Consider the following 20,810-nt stretch of genomic DNA (forward strand, 5'->3'; position numbering starts at 1 on the left):
TCCTCCTCCCTCATTTCGCCTCGAAATTCCTCCCGAATCTCGAAATGCCGACGCTAGCAGCCAAATGGGTTTCTCGTTTCTCTCTCTCTCTCTCTCTCTCTCTCTCTCTCTCTCTCTCTCTCTCTCTCTCTCCTCGTAGCGTGCTCGCTCTTTCTCTCTCTACTGGTTTGGCGATGGAGAGAGGGTGGAGTGCAAGCCTTGCTGCAGCCTGCCCCTTGGCCCTTGGCAACCGGCCGGAACCGAAACCGGCCTGGAACCGCCGGTTCCGGTTCCGGTTCATACATGGCCACGAATCGGAACCGCCGGTTCGGAACTGGAACCGGCCGGTTCCGAACCGTGGCCATGTCTACTCTCGAAGTTTGGTTCTCTAACTTGCTATTCAAGTCTCCTTTAAAAGGATGATGTTTCTAGAATTCATGAAGTGTCATTCTCATTTAATGACCTTCATTAATTAGGAGATACCTAAGCTTGATCTCTATTATTGGCCATCTTGTAAGATAAGTCTCCATTATTGGTCAACTTTATAAGTTAGCCAACTTGTACGGTAAATTAGCCAACTTACTAGATAAGCTTTTAATAAAACCATTGACTTGACTAAATCAACTTGTCTTCTTGCCGACTAAATCCTAGGCATGTGTTCCAAGAACACTAAACTCTTGGCACAAATTACCTAAGCCAACGGATTGCCTTTCTATTGTGCACCAGGCTTCTAACTTCGCAAATTACCATAGCCAATTCTTTGGTTGCCCGTTCTGACCAAATCACCTTGCCCATGGCCGACCCTCGGGTCGATCCATGTACCTGTTTCTTGGCCATCTCCCTTGATCGATTAAGGGTTCGAATCATGAATGTCACAGTTCTTCCTTAGATACTTTCAGGCAAGAAGATCTATTTCTTTCTTTAGCAGCTGAGGTGTGAACAAGAAGACCAGGTTCTCGGCATCCCGAAATCAGTACCTTCATCCAAAAAAAGCCCCACTGATGCAGTCATGAGCCTCCATCAAATCAACTTTTTCCGAAGCTGCCACAAAAAATTACGACCGTGGTCATAAGCCACTGAATTGCTTTCGTCAAGGTCACCTTTTTTAATTTTCGAAACAATTTCAATAACATTCAGACACTTGCTTTTTAAGTTCATACGGTCTATAATCCTTCAAAGCCTCGAAGAACTGACAAAACTGATCTCTCATCTTTCTCAGTTTCCTTCGCTCCTAGAACCTTTTTGGCTTTTTGAAAGCTACTGGTCCACAACGTATAAAAAGAAGCATTTCAAGGCTCTGGCTAAAGTGGAGTTATCTTGCCACCATCGATTTGTTGGGCCTTTTCTTCTTACTGTAAATATTCTCGGCTTTGCACACTTTCCTCTTTTTTTGGCAGGGAAGAGAAAAGATTGGTAAATCGCGATCGCATCTTCAAAGCTCGTCCCTTTTCCTCTGTCACGCAAGCAAAAATGCCTTGGGTTTGATGGAAGCAAGATGAAAAGCTGGAAAATATGCTAAGATGGGAGGTTTCTTGTGTGACTAATTGAAGTCACTCCCCACTTTGCTATCTTGGTCAAAATCGACTTTTCATCTTTCCTGTCCGTGCATTGTTGACTTTGGCCGAGCTGGGCTTCATTCAGTTGCAAGGAACAACGTGGCTGTTGCTTGTCTGGCAGGACTTCCGGGGTTGTGTTTAGCGTCGGGGGAAAAAAACAAAGCAAAAGTATAATTGCCTGGAGCATATGAAGGTGACAACTTCTCGTGGTTCTTTGAGGACACACCCTTGTCCCGAAATGTCTCTGTTTCAATCCAGGATCAAGCAGGAACAGCTTAATGATGCCCAGACTCCATTGTCCGTTCTCTCATTTTCCTCCTCTCCTTTGCCGCTTAGCAGCGGTGGCTACCAAGAGCAATCAGCACCATCACCTTCCTCAAGTAATAAAGTTAGCCCGACAGTTTCGTTCTTTATAGTCATCCTTGCTGTTGTCTTCTTCATATCTGGTTTTCTCCACTTGCTGATCAGATTTCTCACAAAGAATAGATACCCTTCACAAATTCCAGAATCCTATAGAGACCCTGAGGTCGCTGGGTCTAATGCTTTTCAAAGGCAATTGCAGCAACTGTTCCATCTCCATGACTCCGGCCTCGATCAAGCCTTCATAAATGCTCTTCCTGTCTTCCGGTATAAGGAGATCATGGGTCTTAAGGAGCCATTCGACTGTGCCGTTTGTCTCAGTGAATTCTCCGAACAAGACGAGTTGAGATTGCTTCCACTATGTAGTCATGCTTTCCACATCGATTGTATAGACACATGGTTACTTTCCAATTCTAGTTGTCCTCTCTGCAGAGGGTCGCTCTACGGGCATGGAATTGCGATCGAAAACCCTGTTTTTCATATTGATGTGCCAAGGGAAGAAGATACGTTGCCTGCTGTTGGAGAGAGTGGGATTTCTCCTGCTATGAAGCCAGAAGAAAGTAGAATCCTTTCTTCAAAGAGGGTATTTTCGGTCAGACTGGGCAAGCTGAGAAACTCTATTAACGGTAGAGCTGAACGAAAGGGGGGAGAGGCTAGTACTAGTGGCAGCAATTTGGACTCGAGGAGGTGTTATTCGATGGGTTCGTACCAATATGTAGTTTGTGATATGGAGTTGCTAGTAGCCTCGTCCCTCAACCATGGCGACGGCGACGGCCTGGGAATCACAAAACGGATCGGTGGACGAGAAGGGAACTCCAATTCCGATGGCGACAATGGCGAGGGGAAGAGGATTAGCATCGGGAATAAAGGCGAAAGCTTTTCTGTTTCCAAGATCTGGCTTTGGTCTAACAAGACTAGAATCCCGAGTCCAGAAACTCACATAGGCAGTGTCCCTCTCGCTTCGGGTTCGCAATGGATCGACAGATCTCAGGTCACATGAGCAAGGTATTTACTACTGTGCATCATTTTCATCCACATCACTACTAGTCGTGTAAATTGACTCATGTGCGAAAAACCTTTTCGAGTTAAATCTTCTTTTTAAGCTCTGCGTGCAGTGCAAAAGTCTCTGAATGATGCTGCTTCTCTGTAGATATGCTTATACCAAAAAGATCTGACTTTACTCTGCTCTTGAGTGAATTCTCATGCGTTGCCGGATCAAGGGACAACCCTTTTTGCTCAAGAATTTGTGGTTTTCTTGCTTCTGAGCATGTAGTCCTTTGCCTGTGGTGCCTATGCTCATGATTATGAGATAATCAAACACAGAACATTTTCATAAAGTCTCGACTCTCAACCATGTCAAGTAACTCAAAAGCACCCTGCTTCGCGCCAAAATCACACCCTTTTTTGAGCGCGCACATGTTCACGCACCACCCAAAGAAGAACAAAAGGTGGAATTCCAAGGCAGATCGAAAGAATAGGAGATGGAAGTCAAATCGAGCGATGCTTTTCGGATTCCTCTAGCACTTGCTTTAGATAAAAAGGCGACAAATTCTTTTGATCTTGATCCTAAAGAGTCCATGTCAAAGCCCGAATGATGAGGGTGGGATCCTAGAAGAGTGCTGCTGGGTGGCTCTCACTTTCCACAATGATGCTTCATCATTCCTCCAAACATCGCATGGCAGAAAATTGCTTGCGGTGTTGACCTGAAATCCATTGCTCTTCCCACTAAAGAAAGGAAAAAAAAGGGACAGCAACATCAGCAGCTTCTCTTTCTTTCATTCTTTCTTGAAAAGTATACCTGAAGTGCGCATAGACAAAACTGAAAAGCAAGTTTATACGGGTTGCGCAATCCTTGATTTCGAAATTTGATCGCTCGCACTTGTATCTCGCGATTAATTTACAAACTGATACGATAAACTATGATCGGGTTGTACTTACAATCGATAAAAAAAATGTTGCATCGGCTTGTAAATCATTCTCGGTATACCTAGCAGCCGGCATTCTCCACAAGATGAATATACTTACAACTATAACAATTTTCCTCGACGATTCTACTGATATGCATTATATGCAAAATCAATTCGACATAAAAGAGAGATATCTTCGGATCGACACCTAATTACAGCCCAAACTTTTTTGTCTCATAGAAATGCACAAACTTTTTGTCAGCTACCCAAAATTAACCCTCAGTCAAGTTTTCATCCATCGAGGCCGTTAATGTGTAAGTCGAGATATTGTGTGAATCACTGCGCCTGCTGACATGGAACGACGTCCCATGAAACAACGCCAGTTCAAGCAAAAAACCAACCAAAAACTTAAGGAAACCGCGTCGTCCCATTTTTTTAGCAAAAATGAGGGCTTCTCATACTCTCCATTTGAAAACAGAAGGGAAAAAAAATTAGGAATTCGGGGTTTTTGCTTGAATAAAGAGATTTCGATATATTATGTATGATTAGATTGTTTGCTTGTTGATTGAGGTTGCAGCTCTATATGGATCGACCATCATCCACTAGGATTCGAAAATTGAAGCATTTCCTACCTCTGCAAAACCTAACTTTGCAGATCACAAGGAAAGTCCAAATGAGGAACCCTAACTTCTGCCCCAATATGCACAAACTGTCTTCTTTCAGGGCTTGAAACGACGTCGTTTTGTTGGCCGCCCTTGTTACAACGCCAGCATGCGCTATGAATTGCACAGTGCATGCCGACTACCATGTCGATTATTTAATGGCCACAATGGAGGAAAAATTAACGGACAGCGATGTTTCGCAGCGTGGAACATTGTAGCTCTATGACTGCAAGTATGTGGGTACTGCATCCTTGGCCATGATCTTGTCCCAGAGTCTGTCCTTGCAGATAAGACGATACTCATCCGTATATGATTAATACTTGAAAGCGACGAATTGTGTTCATCTTATGTTTGCGTTCGCTTCTTCACCGAAGAAGCAATTGTCCACAAATCTGATAAGCCGTCTCTAATGCAAACGTAAACAGCAGAGAGACCATATCTATTCACCCACAAAGCAATGCTAAAATTGGAATCTTAAAGAATCGCTTCATTTAAATATGATGGACAAAAGCTAGATCTGTTTTAAGATGACAAAAAAGAATACACTACATTGCCACTTCTATTGGAACAAAAAAGGGTATAAAATAGAGCTTGCAAAGGCAGAACAGCACCTCAAATCCCCCAAATGACACAAAAGGTTCCTCTCTGCACCTCGAGGGCAACATTCAGTTCCCACATATTTGTACAGATAGTCTGTAACAATCTACAAAACCAGCTATTGGGGGAAGAAAATTGTAACTAATATAAAAAGAGGAGAAAGAGGAAAAGGCCAGAGACCATCGGCATGAGTAAAAGCTCGAAAAAATTGGATGCAAGCCAGTACAGGCAAGGATGGATGCACCTGAATTGAAGAACTGAGCCTTAGGTTGCATCGGTCCTACAATCACACAAGTTGGGGCTTCTTGTCTGAGTAAATAACAGCGCACACAAAACCAGCATCAACCTTTCCAGAAAAATTGGTCATCCTCACAATCCACGTGGGAAGTTGTTGATTTGGCCTTCCTCCAAAACCTCTTTGCCATTGATCTTGTAAGCAATCCTTATGCGCATGACAAGGGATTTCTGAAAATCATAACAGCTTTATGACCTTAATAAAGCCAACAAATACACACACACACACACACACACGTAGAACTAAGATGCATCTTATTCATGATAGGTCTCGTACCGCAAATTGAATCAGTGAGTCCGAAACTAGAGATACAAACGAGACAAGACAGATGTCACCAAGACACAGCTTGACTCTAAGCAAGCCTATATGTTTTCAATGCAATCAAAGGGCAGCAGCATTGTTGCATCAAATATTCTCAATTATCATCTTTCACAACAATGAGTGAGTTGCCAACTCAAATAGGCCTACCAAACCAATTGCTTGCTAAGAAAGAGAGATATAGGGCTTACAATTAAACCTCATATAAGGTAGTGCAATGATTAATTCCTCAACTACTCCGTGCTTCCTCCACATGCAATGAATAAATTTTATGTTCTCCATAGCTAGAAAGTAACTCATATCCTCCTTTCTTATAAACTTCCAAAAGATTTCTTTAATATTGTTGCTTTCAGGATACACAACCCAACCCACAAGTCTTCGTATCCCAAAATCTGCCCATCAGTCCCCAAAATAAAAATAGGGTCAGTTGCACAAACGCCACTTGCAGTTTAGGGCTTCAATCCTTTTATAAAATGACCCCCTTGTGTCTCTAATTTGGTGTTATTAGTCAATGGACTTTGTATATTTGTGAATGTAGTCCATTCCTCCAATCGCCGTTAGAGCTTCGATAAAGTTAGGTAGGTAACATCCTCTGGCACTACCAGGTAAGATGGTTCTGTTGAAAACCCTAACCGAAGTTGAACGAAGGGATCATTTAACCAATATACAAAGTACATGGACTTATATCACTAATTTGAAAATATTGCACTCACTAGATAAAATCTCCTACAGACGGAATTGCTACCACTTTATCATACAAAGTCATCATCTCCATAACCTCGAAGGCTAGCACTTGGTTAACCTTGCTTTTCATCTTGCCTCCAACAACTGCTACTCAATGCCCTTGAGATGTCCTCCATTTATCCAACTTGGTTAAACTATCATCTAAATGCTGTTCCTATATTGAATCCTTCAGCATAGAAAGCCTAACCAGCATATCTCGAGATTTCCATCAAAATAGCACATTGTACAGATCAATGCGGAGAATGTGAAACTGAGATGAATATTGGAAGATGCCGCATCAAAACCATGACAAATGCCAGTTCCTACAATCCTATCGAGGTTCAAGAAAGAACTTCGTGGATTGATGCTGCTAAATAGCAAACATCCACTTGAATATGTCCTAAAACCTAAACCTTCAGATCCAGACAGCACATCTTTATTTTCCAAATGAACCCCTATGTGTACACCACTTGTGAACCAATATTCAAAAGCTCTCATACATAGATTACATGGAAAAGGCTGGAAGTGATAATCCAGCTTAAGCATACTTGTAGATGATTCATCTCAAATGATAACAAGAATATGAGCAAACCAAGATAAAGGGTAGTAAATAAAAGATGATGAAGAAAGACAAGGTTCTTCTCAGACTAGACAAAATATGATGGACTCTTGCACTTTGAAGAAGCACTAAGTGGATGATACCTACAATATCAACACAGTCATGTCTGCTTCAACAAATTAACAACTCAGCTGTAATTCCATCTAGATGTTATCCAACAAACTACTCGAACCCAAACAGGAAGAAGTTATTCATTAGCAGCAGCAATTGCTGCATGAATTAATATCGGCATAGTATTTACAATGACAGATTGCTCTATCAGCTACTTATTAAGAACAACCATACCCTTTCTTCTTGATCACTGATTTTCGCAACATATTGGCGGACGTCATTTGGATAATCAATGGACCAAAATGAGAAATCACCAAAACTAAGAGATGGCAACTAAGATACAAATTAAGGACAAGAGATTCGCAATTTTAGTTAAGAATGTTGAAAATACGGACAAAGGAAAAAAGACTGATCCAAATCAAAACAGGCTAAAGTCTTTCCATTAAATGCAACATAAACCAGAAAATAATGGTAATTACACTGAACGTAGAGAAAACAGACAGAGGCAAGGCAACAATTTGTTTACCTTTCCATGTTGGCTGTTAGTAACTCTCAGAGTTTGTGTGACAGTGCCACTACCACTTGCAGGGAGAGTATTGCCACTAGCTGGATCTAAATGTAGCTGAAGAAACTGTTCATTAAAAACGAGAAATTAGAACAGCTTAATGAATAACTCCCAAAAGGAAACCCAGGCATAGAAGAAACTGATATCCCAACATAACTTGTCAAATTATTTCTAAGAGTGCATGTATTTTATCAACAACAAATTTTTCGTTGACTTATTGAACAACATATGTACTCAGAACTTGCACATGATTCTGCAATGACATATCATATTTGATGGACCAGCTTGCTCTGTCCATGCGAAAAATAAAGCTGGGGATGTTGACACATGTAAATCAAAAACCGTTACACTTGAAAACAATAGTGGGGGATTACCTTCGGAACTGCTGCCTGAAAAACAAAATCTGCATAAACATTGGATGACAAATTCGTAAAAGTTGCCTTAATCACTGTAATTTGCGGGTTTCCAGGCGACTTTGAAAAGTCAAACATAATTCTCAAGGAACTGCTTTCAAACGCAACGATGGATGGATAGGCTGGACCATTGTTTTCTGTTCATCAGAAAAGTGATAGTGATAATCTGAACAAAGATGCCAAGAAATGCCCCAGTACTGATAAAATATTACCAGGCACTGGTGGACTGGGTCCAAGGCCATCCAACAAGTCTATAATAGGAGAAGCTGCTTGCGGGGAGGCTGCACGTGTAGACACTGGTGAAAGTGTTGACAAGCCATCCAGACTGGCAACTGGCGTCTTCTGGTTTTGGCTAGGAGAAAATATGTCAGGTGTAAATGAGCTGCTCTGTGCCGGAGGCGTTCCAATAGACAAAATACCCAACAGAACATCCGTGTCATTCTTTGCAGCCTGACTCGTACCTAATGCATAAAAACAAGTCAACAACATCTGTGCATTAATTCTAAAAACTCATCCATACCTAAATTCACATGAACAAGGGCGTATAGAACAACTGGTGGAACAAAAGTAATTCAGAATCTCAGATAAGGCTGCTATGTCATCCTAAAGAAGTATCCCCAACTGCTAGCGATAGCCAGGTAGCAGTGGATGCATACAAAAAAAAATATGGTAGCACCAGAATTCAAAGCCAGAACCTGTGCAAGATTCTTCATGAGGATAACTGGAATTTCAATAAAGCTTAAACACAGAAATAAGTTTTCAGTGCTTTCACATTTTCAAGAAAGATCAAAGAAAGACGGAAAATCAAAGGCAATTGGTTAAAAGACATTATTTAACCACAACATCATTTCCAAAAAGTTGAGCAGTAGTTATGGCTTGTAACCAACAAATAAAATGTTCTATACACAGGCATTATCGCTACAGTAGAGCTAAAAAAGTTCAGCATCCCTTCAGTATGCTAATAGTAAGCTAAATCCACTCAGGTTGAGCACCTACGGTGCACCCAAAATTATTCTCAGAAGATGAATGCGATCCGCACCTTTTGCTCATGGCAAGTGAGAGAGAGAGAAGACGGTTGTGGGGGGTGGGGCATAGTGGTCAGTGGCGGCAGCCAGCTGCCGCTGGTGGCAGGTGGCAGTGGTGTGGTGAGCAGAAAGAGATTAGGCCTTGAGACTTTTGAGGGGTCTTCTTTTGGGAATTAGGTTTTTTGAGTATTTGGAAGGGTTGTTTTGTCCGTTCGGTATGCAGTAAAGTCACAAAATGCAAATGGGAGACATTTGAATTAGGGGATGCAAAGTGGAACGAGGCAAAAGAAGAGGCAGATACTCGTATATTTCAATTTTATTCAATGTACGCCAAACAATATATCTCAAACGTACATAACAAATATTATCTCTCAAATAAAAGTCTAGCCTTCGTGATCATGCTGCAGAGTCCACAGCTCATAGCGTAGAAGGAATATATTGCTACAAGAAGCTGGATTAAAAGCACAACCTAGACGGATGGTTGTTTATAAAGTTCATGAATGATGTTTTCTGAACTAACCTGAATGAGCTGAGGCTGGTGACAAATCAACACCGAGAATATCATGAAGGAAATCACCACCGGATGAACTTGGAACAGGGACATCATCTGAAGTAAGATCTACTAAATCCACCAGCGGTGCTGCAGTTGGTTTGGCAACTCCATTTGGAACTTTAAGAGAAGCTCCAGTGGAGGGTGAAACAGTTGTTGGAACAGAGGCAGCCCTTCTTCCACTAAAAGTGGCCTCATCCAGAACCGGCATTCTTTCAACCAGAGCAGACCTGCACAAAGCCATCCATCAAACAATGATTATGAGAGAATGCACTAGCATATCGTTCTGCAGTAAATGAACAGCTTTTTTTTTGAAAGAGTGACAGACAATGGAAGGATAGTTTGAACCTTGAAGGAGGTGGCAAAATAATATTAAAAAAATACAAAACTCGATTTGGTACCTAATGTTTCGATGTTTATCGAGTATAGAGTTGAACTCGATTGATCTTTGCTGCAATTCAAGGACAAGGCTCCCTTTTTGTTGAACAATTATATCCCTGATCCTCCTGCACGGAAGGGGCAAAAACAGCAAAAAAAGAACGGATGGAAAAGTTGTATGATATAGCAAACCAAATAAAAATTTACGCTTAGAGATGACGGTATATTGGTGAGGTCAATTATGGTCCAGGAATAGTAAATAGGTAAGCTATGCAAGGGAAAAACTGTAAAAGAACAAGAAAGAGAGAAGTTTGATTTTTTTAAAATGGCAAGAAAAGCCTTCAGCTGCGTAATATTCAGAACCTTCACTGAGACATAAGAGTTCCTCAATGGATAATCAGGGGAATGGATGCAAGAAAAAGTAGATGGTAACAGTAAGGTAAAAACTGGACTAGAAGATGACAAGGAATTTACATACTCTGAACAAGATGGAAAACGTGAAGACAACTTTAGCAAAGCAATTAAGGCCATTGCTTTAGTTGTGAGATCTGAGGTATGTCGTTTAATTGCAATTTCCGCAACATCCACAGCATCAGACTCTGTCACCTGCTCAGCAAAATGCAAATAGAGTTCTTTCATGAAAATTACAAATGCATGCCAGTAGTCAAACTCAAGCATCCGGTGCTAAGAACAATTCAAATAACCCAATGTTGCAGACATCGGATTTGTTTTAAGTGAGTCAATAAAAAATTTGATAACCAAAATATAGACTTTCCTAACCCCATGTTTGTCAAATAAATGGCAAGGAGCAACATTGCAACCGTGAAGGTTTAGGAAATAATTTCACCCACTTGTCAACTCAACTTAAAACATGATCATGAATATGACAACTTGATGTGTCTCAGAGAATTTTGGCTAATTACAGTAGCTTAAGGAAAAAGCTTGCAGCACAACTATATAGTAAACTATTGAAGGAAAGACCAGAAAACAAATACGCAACTACTGAATGCGACAATGAGAAAACAAGAAATGAACTATTTGATAAGAACCAGAGATGTCTAACTGATTATGTTACCCACATCTATTATTAAATTTGCACTTCCAACAGCACTGGATATTTAGGAGAAAGGTCATCATCAAATCGAATAGTAAATAAGTTTCAAGGAATGACATCCTTTTTAATCTATCTTCTTTTGCCCTCCCCTTATTTCCAGGATGAAGCAAAAAGTACACAAAATTGTACATGCATGCGGGATAGTAAACTCACAGTTATTGGATCCTCTACATCAAGCATCCCGACATTTTTTACCAACATATCACCATATTCTCCGATGCACCAGACTGCAACCCGAACTAGAGATTCCTGATAATAGTACCAATCAGAAACGTATTTTACATGACTACACCGAACATCACAAAACTATTATGGAACATCTATCAGATAAAATTAAGATTGAAATACCTGTTCTGATGATGCCTGGAATGCTCTATATAACGCCCTAACTGTATATCCATGGAGATCAGTTGCATTACTTATCACCACAATAAGGGCATGGCATACTTCATCTTTTACAAAGTTTCCAGCCTAGAAAATTTAGCATATAAAAAAAAGGTGTTAATTAATAGATATATGGATACATCAAAAGTAATTATAACCACAAGACTCTTCATGATTGTTAAAAAGTGTGAAGTGCATCATACATCATTAAGAGGATTGCAAAGGGGAAGTAAGGAAGGAAATATTTTGTGCTGAGATAATTAAATCAATCAGATATAAGAATCTGATGTGCTTTGCTGGATGTTTGGTGCTGGAAAATTTCAATGACTTAACACAGCATTAATATTCTTTCTGCTTTCTGTTTTCAGAAAATAAATTTTGTTTTCTTTGCTTCAGAGCAAGTTCCAAGTAACCAACTATATACAAAGTTCATGGTTAATGAGAGAATATGAGAAGACAATTGGTGTAGACCAGAAGCAATTGAGAGAGAGAGAGAGATGACAAAAGTGGCATCACCATGTTCAAGGAAAAACGACTTAAAATTACGAATGTACTGGTGATTCATTGACAAAAACAGTTCGACAAGTGGATTATTAAGACCAGATGATTGCCAATGTCATTACAGTACACAATGACGAGTGAGCATAATCATGCAGAGGAGATGCTCAGCAGACGCCATCAGAAATAAAAGAGGGAAAACAAATCGAAAGTGCTCCTACAGACAAGCTTTGTGAAATTCTTTTACACCTACCTCGGACAGAACCTTCAACATTTGATCGATGTACCAGATTTTTTCAGGAGAGAACCTAAAGCACCAAGTACCAAAACAAAATAGAAATAGTCAATATACATTAGCACGAGAGAGAGAGAGAGAGATTAAAGTGAACAGATGTAGTATCTTCTCTATTTCAGGCAATGTAACACAAAGGGAGAGGGAAAATATTTCCTTTCATTTGTAGTTGGCTTGAGTGATACTTTTGCACAGGTCATAGCAGCCAAAAGAATCACCTTTAAGTAAATAAAAACTGAAAGAAATATGGATTGGATGCTCCCTGTTAGGGGATCTTGACATATTAATAATTTCCCTCCCAAGATGAACTAAACTCAACCACTTAAGCGAATCCGTGAGCTTAGTACCCCTCAACAACTCCTATGTTGCCTACATGATATTTCTGAAATCAAGGAGAACAACCAGAAAACTTACTTTTCTACAATAGAGCAGATTTTGGCCGTAAGATCTCCTTTGAATTCCTGATCACTTACTTCCAGGTAATCAATAAGCTCTTTTGTGAGAGGCTTCACATTACTCTCATTTATCAACAGATAAACAAGTTCAAGTGCCCTTTTCCGAATCGAAGCATCAGAATCCTGAAAGGCAAAGTCAAGTGACAATATTCATGTTTCTGTTAAATCAAGGATGGTTCTCACAAAAGAAACAGGGGAAAAAGAAAAGCAAAGTCAAACTAGAATTTCAAGATCACAATTACACATAAACTGCATGTGAGTATCTACCAAGAGTCCTTAGTGTATAACACCAAAAAAAATATTTCATAACAAAGTATTAACAACTAGCACATACAATCCCTTGACTGAAAAAGGACTTCAGGAAATAAAACCAAGAAATGAGACAGATCAACTCATTTATTTGGGAAAAATTATAAATTTTGCTACCTTGACACATTCCAAGATTGTTGCTCGATGCCTCTGAACAGCTTGAGCATCCACTGAAATAGCTTTCATCAGCATATTTAATGCAACGTATCTACCAAAACCCAAAATGTTCATAGTCAAATGTAAAGAAACAACCAGCTAATCTTAGAAACGCATGAAGAGGGAAAAAAAAAGAGGGAGGGAAAAAATTTTATCGACTGGGTGACCATAAAATGCAAAGAGAAGGTCAATACCCCTACAGACCCAAGATTTGGACTTCAGAGGAATCAAACATTCCAGATATCATAGAAGCTTGTCTATGACTGCCTGAGCATCAACAAGATCTCTTTTTCCATGGCAGTGGGACGTGGGTGATCCCACAATGTTGCAGTTAACGAAAAAGTTTACTTAAGGCAAGTTTATCAGTAAGTTCAATTAAACATCTATGCAGTGTTATCGGTCCTGCCAAGTATAATGACATTTCATGGTACAAGCAATATCTAGACATATCATTCTGATGGTGCAATACCTATGAAATCAGTCACAGAATTGCAGATCTCTTGTCTACCCTTAGTTCACATGCATACGATGCCACATAAACCACAAAAATGTTTGAGAAAATCCAAGATCCCTATGTATTTTTATCCTCTCTTTTAGACCAAGACTGCACATCTTCCATCTCGTATGTGTTTTAAACAATGCTGCTAAAAGTCCTCTCAGCCAACACACAGAAAACAAGATAATAAGCTATTTTTCATCATCAGGAAATTATATGTCAACCATTATAATTGCAACATCATAACAAACAATTCCAAAGTTCAAATTCCCACATTGCATCAACAGCGAGCCCCGCTATTCCGAGTAAACACAAATGAAAACTCAGTAATACAATTGCTCACACAGGGAGACGAGCAAGAATCAACATGGCAAATAGAGCATTACTACATTTAAAAGAAAAAATTAGGAGATAACCAACTGTACGCATTTCTATTAAAATCTTACAAATGCAATGTATTAATTGATTATCAAGGGAAACCTGATATTGTTGTCGCGATTTGACAAGAATCTTCCTAAGATATTTATGGCCAGCACACGTAAGCCACCATTATCTTCAATGCTCATGATAGTCTCCACGCATTCATACAAAATAGCATTGCCAGCATTTTTGTTCGACTCTGTTTTGGTGGCCACCTAAACAAGCATTCAGATAACTAGTCAAAAAATGAAGGGCTATACCTGAAAAGCAAGTGAGCTGCCATGCACATTTCAGTATGCTTAAAATTCATGCTGACTGCATAATGCATATATTCAATGAGCTTCTTCAGCTTAGAATTATTGGTGTAAGTTAAAGTGTAACTGACATAGCAACAGATCAAATCAAAAGGTGCAAGTTCACAGTTAGAGCAAATGTTTGAAAAGTTAGAATAGAAGAGGCAATTTTCACATTGCTGACTCATAGCAGCTGTTTTTTCATTATCGACAGAAGGACAATTATGTCGTTTGGCCGGAAAACCAAGATTAAATACAGGATGATAAAAACAAAACCTGCACATAGACTGTCCACATCAAATGATTATACAGCTACATTTAAAGGGATGCGTTAACAAAATGAGAATCAGATGACTGGTTTACCTGAGCTAGTATGTCATTCATACTGTCACTGGCATCAGCATCTCCTTGCCCCAATACTCGCAAACACTTGAGTAATCTGATATGGAGGAAAGGGTCTGTAATGCCACCAACATCATACTCTGGTGCATATGGACTATTTGCGACATCCTTCAGAGTTTTTACTAAAACCTCAGTGCATTTCTACAATGAAGATGATCAAGTTTTCAGTCGGTACACGGCAGAATAAGAAATGGAAATAGCTTAATCATACGATTGGTTCAGTTAAGAAGAGCATTCTCAAGAAACTCTACAAGCCTTCCCCAAAGCAACTTCGATTTATGTTTCCTAATCCCGTTAGCACGGAGAAGTCTTTCAGATATTTCTCAAGTCAATTTAATATTATGATGAGGAGCAAAAAAAAAAGACGAGAAAAAAAGAGAGGGAAAGCATGAGCCTTAAATTGTGACCCAGATGAGGACAAAGACATTGCAACTGTACGAAGGGTTGAGCCAATTTTCTGAACCTAAAATGACATTTTCCATTACTTTATTTGTGAAAGATAAACCCTTCGTTGCATGGTGCGAATTTGTAGCTTCAGTCAAGATTAATTTACCTTTCTGAAGTATTCAAGTGCTTCAGAGCTGACTTTACATAGATCTGTACAGAGTTGAACTCCAGTAATCAAAACTCCATGATGCTTTTCTTTAAGTAGCGCAGCAGTAGGATTTATGAAATTCTCAGCAAGGTCAGGAACTTTCTTGATAATCCTTATGGAGCATAATGCTGCCTGTTAAAGTTGCATCAACTTGAAATTAAATCAGGTTACAGAAAGTAAACATGTCAAATGCTGACATACACTTAGGAAATAACAATGCAACTTCTTGATGGAAAATTGTATGATCACATAGTACACTGAATTTAATATTAAATATTCACAAGCATTAGCCCCAAAACCGTAAAGCGTGATCCATGACTATGTGAAAGAGAACATTGTATCAGGAATTCCACTTGACTATCCAAGAGAAAAGTTGACATGTCTTTCAACATTGAACCTAGACAGATACAAGTGACAGCTCTATTCGGATGTTACCATGAAAACAAAAAGCTTCTTTTTAATGAAAAGCAGAATAACAGTGCATTTTTCCACAAAGCCCCAGAAGTATGCTTCTAGGATGATTAAAATACGTTACAAACATTGCCATTAGCCAGACAACATAAAAGAGGCAGTCATGCTTAATTTGAATAAATGAGTTGTGTATTTAAGCCTCTGGCTATTTAAGAATCAGTGATATAAAAAGGAGCTTCCTCCATTTTGACTAAATCAGGCTCTATCCACATAAGTAACATGCAACATAAAGGGAATAAAATGCTGGAAGTCAGAGAATACTAAAACAATGTTATCGAGGTGGGACAACAAAATCAAATTCCCTTTTGATGGAGCTAAGCCAACATTCTTGCTGCCACGTGAAGACTAATCTTATTGCTGCCAAAGGAAGCAGAACAAACATGTACTTTCCTAAAGCTCAGAAATCACAATGTTGACATAGCAGAGACATATAATGTAAAAACTCACCTTTTTCCTAATGTTTGGATCTCGAAACTGCAGTAACCTCTCAACTTCTGGTGCAAGATCTCGCGCCATTTCTGCTGAACATATATTTCCAAGAGCACAAAGCGCAAGTCCCACTATATACTGGTTAGTGTGATTTAGGTCTCTGCACATGGTTAAGGCAGTTGCAAACAATGGTCCAAATCGTTTTGTACAACTTAATTGCTTGAACATCAAACTGTCTTTTCATTGAAATTTTGAGCGGAGGTAAATAAACAGAAGATAGCACATTTAAAACATCATGGACGAGGACAGAGATACGCATTCAATCTGCATGAGAAAAATTATATTATATGCATACTTGCAAAAGGATACTGTTTCAATGAATTAGTCACCAGCATGAGAACTTCTTGTCTCTCATCAAGAAGCAACATCAAGCCGAGATAACCAATCCTCTTCTCAGGAAAGCCAGCAGATGCAATCAACTTAAGGCACTCCATTTGACCAAAGTGTGTTGGGTAACCAAGCATGTGAATGAACATGAGCTTTGCCAGGTTGCGGTGTCTATAATCCTGGTCATTTTCATTGATTGCAGCCCGTATCGCCGCACATTCTTTTCTTACGACAGCACGCTCTTCTGCAGCAGTTTTGCAGGCACGTATTGACCGGATCATGTCCCTGCATTGAACCAGCGAACCAAATTCTAACTAGTTCCTTTTCATCAAATTTGTTAAAAGAGAGAATATGACTCGGTCAACCAACCACAAGCCGTATTAAAGTAACACGTTCAAGTTCAGTTGTTCAAGAATTAAATAAACGCTAGGCCACTTTGCACAGAAAATATCCCAAAATTCAAGAGTTCAAATATGAATATGTTCTATCAAAAGCACACCATATGTTGCCTTCTTTGGTGTCTAGCAGCCACAGAGACATACTTCAAACATTGAGGCACTTCTACATCAAAATATGAACTAATGCCCAGCATATTACTAGTTTTCAGGACTTAGCCACATAGCAGTCCTAAATAGTAACCTATAAGATTTCAACTCCTTCGAGCTCTGCCCTACTACATAATCAATCTCGATGTTTAAATTTGCATTTGTGATGTTTTTTCCCACATCTCCACAGAGTGCAACATGATAAGACTTCCCTAATGCTTTCAGATTCGAATTCTCTATATGTTGGCATATCTTATCTGATGCGGGTTTGCATAAAAGCACACTCGCAATGGGATCCACACGCTGTGGACCTCAAAGATTTTAATGAACATTCAGCCCATCAAGAGTATGGCATTGAAGTCAATACTTAAGTTTTGCAGGTTATCAAAATAAATTGAGTCACATCAATGAAACATCCCAGACAGATGCAACCAGAATAGTAGATGCGGAAGAAACTAGTTTGTTAGATCAGAATGCTCAGCTTATGCTAGAATGAAGAAAAGGCTGTGAACTATTGAAAGGATTTATGCCCTTTAACTAACACTAGGACAAGTAACCCTCGATTGGTCCCACCTTCCCATTAACACTCATAATTCGATGCGGAGGACTTCATCTAGATTTCAAAGCAAAAAGCTCCCCTCCCAATGAAACTGCATCGAACGATAAAGTCTTCAGAAATGAAGACACCAGTGGACGTTAGACGATACCACAACCCTCCGCAGAATCAGTAGGCAGAACTCACATCGGTCAGCGGGCACTACTCGATATGCATATTTATGGAACAGACATAATCCGACCCCGTTTTCAATTTCCCCATGTATCTGAATTCAGCGCATATACTGCATGGAATCTAACACTTTGCCGATGCCCATTAACAAGCACGAGAAAACCCACTACCACGACATTAGGGAGCATCCCGAGCAAACAACGCTAGCTCCCCAATTCCAGTTACCGCGCAATCGCGGCACGCCTCGCAACTGATCTACTTCCTTAGTGCGTTGCGAGCGAGGACGGGGGGGGGCAATCCAATGCGCCGAACCGAACTCGCATCAATTCCGCCAAGCAACACCAATCTCACGCCCCACTCCCCTCCCCCCCGATCGAGCCACAAACGACGACCGACGAGCCGACGAATATCCAAAAAAGAAAAAAAAGACGTCGCATTTGATCTCGCAACAACAACAACAACAAGAACCAGCAACAAAATCAGGAGGAAAAGAAAGAATTCGGAGCTGACCTGAGACGCGTTCCGGAGGAGAAGGGATTCATGATGGAATCCAGATTGGGAACCCGCCCCCCGAACCAGATCCCGAATTGGCGCGGCCCGCACCGCCCGGGGGAAGAGGGACCTCGGACCTAGGAAGATCGCGCCCCAGCCGAGGAGGACGGCCCTCCGCGGATCACGGCGGCGACGCGGGAAGCAGCAAACGCCGACGACGAGCGGGAGGAGGAGGCGGCGGAGGAGGACGGCGGCGGAGGAATCGGACGGAGGAGGGGCGGTGGAGCTGGAGATCTGAGACTTTTGGTTGTTGTGGATCTACGACGAGGCGAGAGGAGGAGGGGGAAGGTGACTTTCCGGGCGTGTTTTCTCGGAGCTGAATGATGGCATGATGAACGCTGGTGCTGATTTTTGCTGGAACGATTCGAGAGAAATATTTAATTAATTAATTAAAACGGAAAAATGGGGGAATTGAACAATACGAGCACTTTGGTTAAAACAGAAAAAAAAAAATTAATACCACGAAAAAACCCCAAACTGATATATCAGTTAGGGGTGTCAATGGATCGGGTCGGGTTTTCATGATACCCGACCCGACCTGAAACAATGAATGTGTGTGCTTGCCCGACCCGAAACAAGACCCGAACATGATATAGCTGCACCATCGGGTCGGGTCGGTTCGGGTTCGTATTTTAGATTTTTATTATAAATTAAGGTTAAATTACACCTAGAGGTGTCAATGAGTCGGGTTGGGTCTAGTCTCCACGCTACCCGACTCGACCCAAATCATAAAAGATATGTGGACTCTTGACCCGAACCGAACATGACCTGAAACGCAAAACCGGATCGGGCCGGGCCGGGTCGGGTTTTGGGTCTTTTTGGGTTCAAGCTAATATTTTGACGATGTTACAATTGATTCGAAGGTTGGTGCTTATTGTTTGTTTTATCTAAATTGACACTTCCCATGTATCCCCGGTTTTCGTCGCCCTCGATTGCCTCTGAATTCGGGGATTCTGATTGCCACTCGTCTCCGTTCTCACGTTTCGGTTTCTGCTTAATGCGGGTCAAGATGCTCCGAAACCATGCTTTTTACCGATTCTGTCATGGATTTGCCCGGGAATTACATCATGCTGTCTCGTCATTTGCTTGAAAGTTATCGGATTTGATGCAAGTATGCATCTTTGCTTGATGAACTTATCAAGTTATCTACCAAAGACACAAATGCAGATGAAGACTTGAAATTTTGCCGGTTGAATCGTTGATCTAGTGACACCACTTCGAGATGGACTATGGTGACTCGTGAGCTCTTTGGACCGGATGATGGCGGCAGAGTAGATGAGGAGGATGGAGGCAGAGTCGCCGAGGAGGACGAAGTTGACGACGGCGGGCGATTTCACGTTCTGGAGGAGGACGAAGTTGAACGACAGTGCTACAAAGTGAAATGTGTTTCGGTTCTAAAAATAAAAATATATGTGTTTTGGTTCGGTTCGTGTTCTAAACACGAACCGAACCGAAACCATTGAGATACCCATTTGCTTAGCTAATACCCGAACATGAAGTTGACCCGGCCCGAAAATACCCTAAACTTCGGATTGGGTCGGTTCGTATTTCGGTTCGAGTATATTGTTTGGTTTTGACACCCCTAATATCTGTGACAATTTTATCCAAAATTAATATTTTGACCATCAAAAACCCCAAAACCGGTACACCCGTGACAAATTTACTCTCGGTTTGTTTCCGTTAAATTTTACTGTCGAATTGCTTTGTTAAATGACACACGATAGTTGACTAATGTGCAAGTTTTATTTACGTTTGGATTATAAATTCTGCACTTGGGCATAGGAACCCAACACTTTTTCCTGGACCTGGGACACCGACCGTTCCCGGGATGCCAGGCTTGGGTTCTCGGTGCCCATGCCCAGGTCATTTAAATCGAGCCCCGAACTTCGATGCCTGTGCATGAGTCCATCGAGGTTGGACACAAGACTCTTATGCCCATGCTTGGGTCCCTTGCGCCTGTGTCTCGATCCATCGATGCTATGCCAAGGTCCGACCCAAGGGATCAGGGCTTGGCCTTGATGGACTTGGGTATGAGCACCAAGGTTCCAAGCCCAACCTCAATGGACCCAAGTCCGAGCGCAAGGGACTAGGTCTCAGAAACTAGGTTTAGGGCCCGACCTTGATGGACTTGAGTGTGGGCACCGGTACTAGAGTCCTAAGGATGGGCATCGGTACTAGAGTCCCAAGGGTGGCCTCAATTAACCTAGGCCTAAGCGCTGGGGTTTAGAGCTCAACCTCGATGGACCCACGACTAGGTGCCAAGGACCACGCTTGGGTGCCGAGGACC

At 41.0% G+C, this 20,810-nt stretch overlaps 2 protein-coding genes across 2 annotated transcripts; one reads left to right on the plus strand and one right to left on the minus strand.

Annotated features, from left to right (window-relative positions):
• The first annotated feature begins 1,105 nt into the window (after window positions 1-1,105).
• Window positions 1,106-3,220, plus strand: LOC115687420 (RING-H2 finger protein ATL47-like). The gene has a single exon (XM_030612977.2). It carries the CDS (start codon window positions 1,723-1,725, stop codon window positions 2,893-2,895), a length of 1,173 nt encoding a protein of 390 aa, XP_030468837.2. The 5' UTR covers window positions 1,106-1,722; the 3' UTR covers window positions 2,896-3,220.
• Window positions 3,221-4,930: 1,710 nt separating this feature from the next.
• On the minus strand, window positions 4,931-18,783 carry LOC115687448 (AP-1 complex subunit gamma-2-like). Its single transcript, XM_030613029.2, has 18 exons — window positions 18,482-18,783; window positions 16,682-16,984; window positions 16,331-16,472; window positions 15,371-15,544; window positions 14,779-14,958; window positions 14,183-14,337; window positions 13,168-13,258; window positions 12,701-12,864; window positions 12,248-12,302; window positions 11,461-11,583; window positions 11,266-11,361; window positions 10,477-10,604; window positions 10,022-10,126; window positions 9,591-9,850; window positions 8,258-8,506; window positions 8,007-8,182; window positions 7,594-7,698; window positions 4,931-5,526 (listed from the first exon to the last, which is right to left on the minus strand). Exons 1-18 carry the CDS (start codon window positions 18,511-18,513, stop codon window positions 5,431-5,433), a joined length of 2,634 nt encoding a protein of 877 aa, XP_030468889.2. The 5' UTR covers window positions 18,514-18,783; the 3' UTR covers window positions 4,931-5,430.
• Between the last annotated feature and the right edge of the window lie 2,027 nt (window positions 18,784-20,810).

The sequence above is a fragment of the Syzygium oleosum genome, unplaced genomic scaffold, assembly GCF_021117445.2.
Source record: "Syzygium oleosum isolate NSW1041296 unplaced genomic scaffold, Sole_v2.1 Sole_v2.03, whole genome shotgun sequence".
NCBI classification, from domain to species: domain Eukaryota; kingdom Viridiplantae; phylum Streptophyta; class Magnoliopsida; order Myrtales; family Myrtaceae; genus Syzygium; species Syzygium oleosum.

What these genes read in the sequence shown, in the direction of transcription:
- LOC115687420 (XM_030612977.2), top strand. Translation starts at nt 1,723, where the DNA reads ATGAAGGTGACAACTTCTCGTGGTTCTTTGAGGACACACCCTTGTCCC.
- LOC115687448 (XM_030613029.2), bottom strand. Translation starts at nt 18,513, where the DNA reads ATGAATCCCTTCTCCTCCGGAACGCGTCTCAG. An exon ending in TGAATGACATACTAGCTCAG is followed by an intron (nt 14,338 to 14,778) that starts GTAAACCAGTCA and finishes ATGCTTGTTTAG; the next exon opens with GTGGCCACCAAAACAGAGTC. An exon ending in ACCCAGTCCACCAGTGCCTG is followed by an intron (nt 8,183 to 8,257) that starts GTAATATTTTAT and finishes TCTGATGAACAG; the next exon opens with AAAACAATGGTCCAGCCTAT.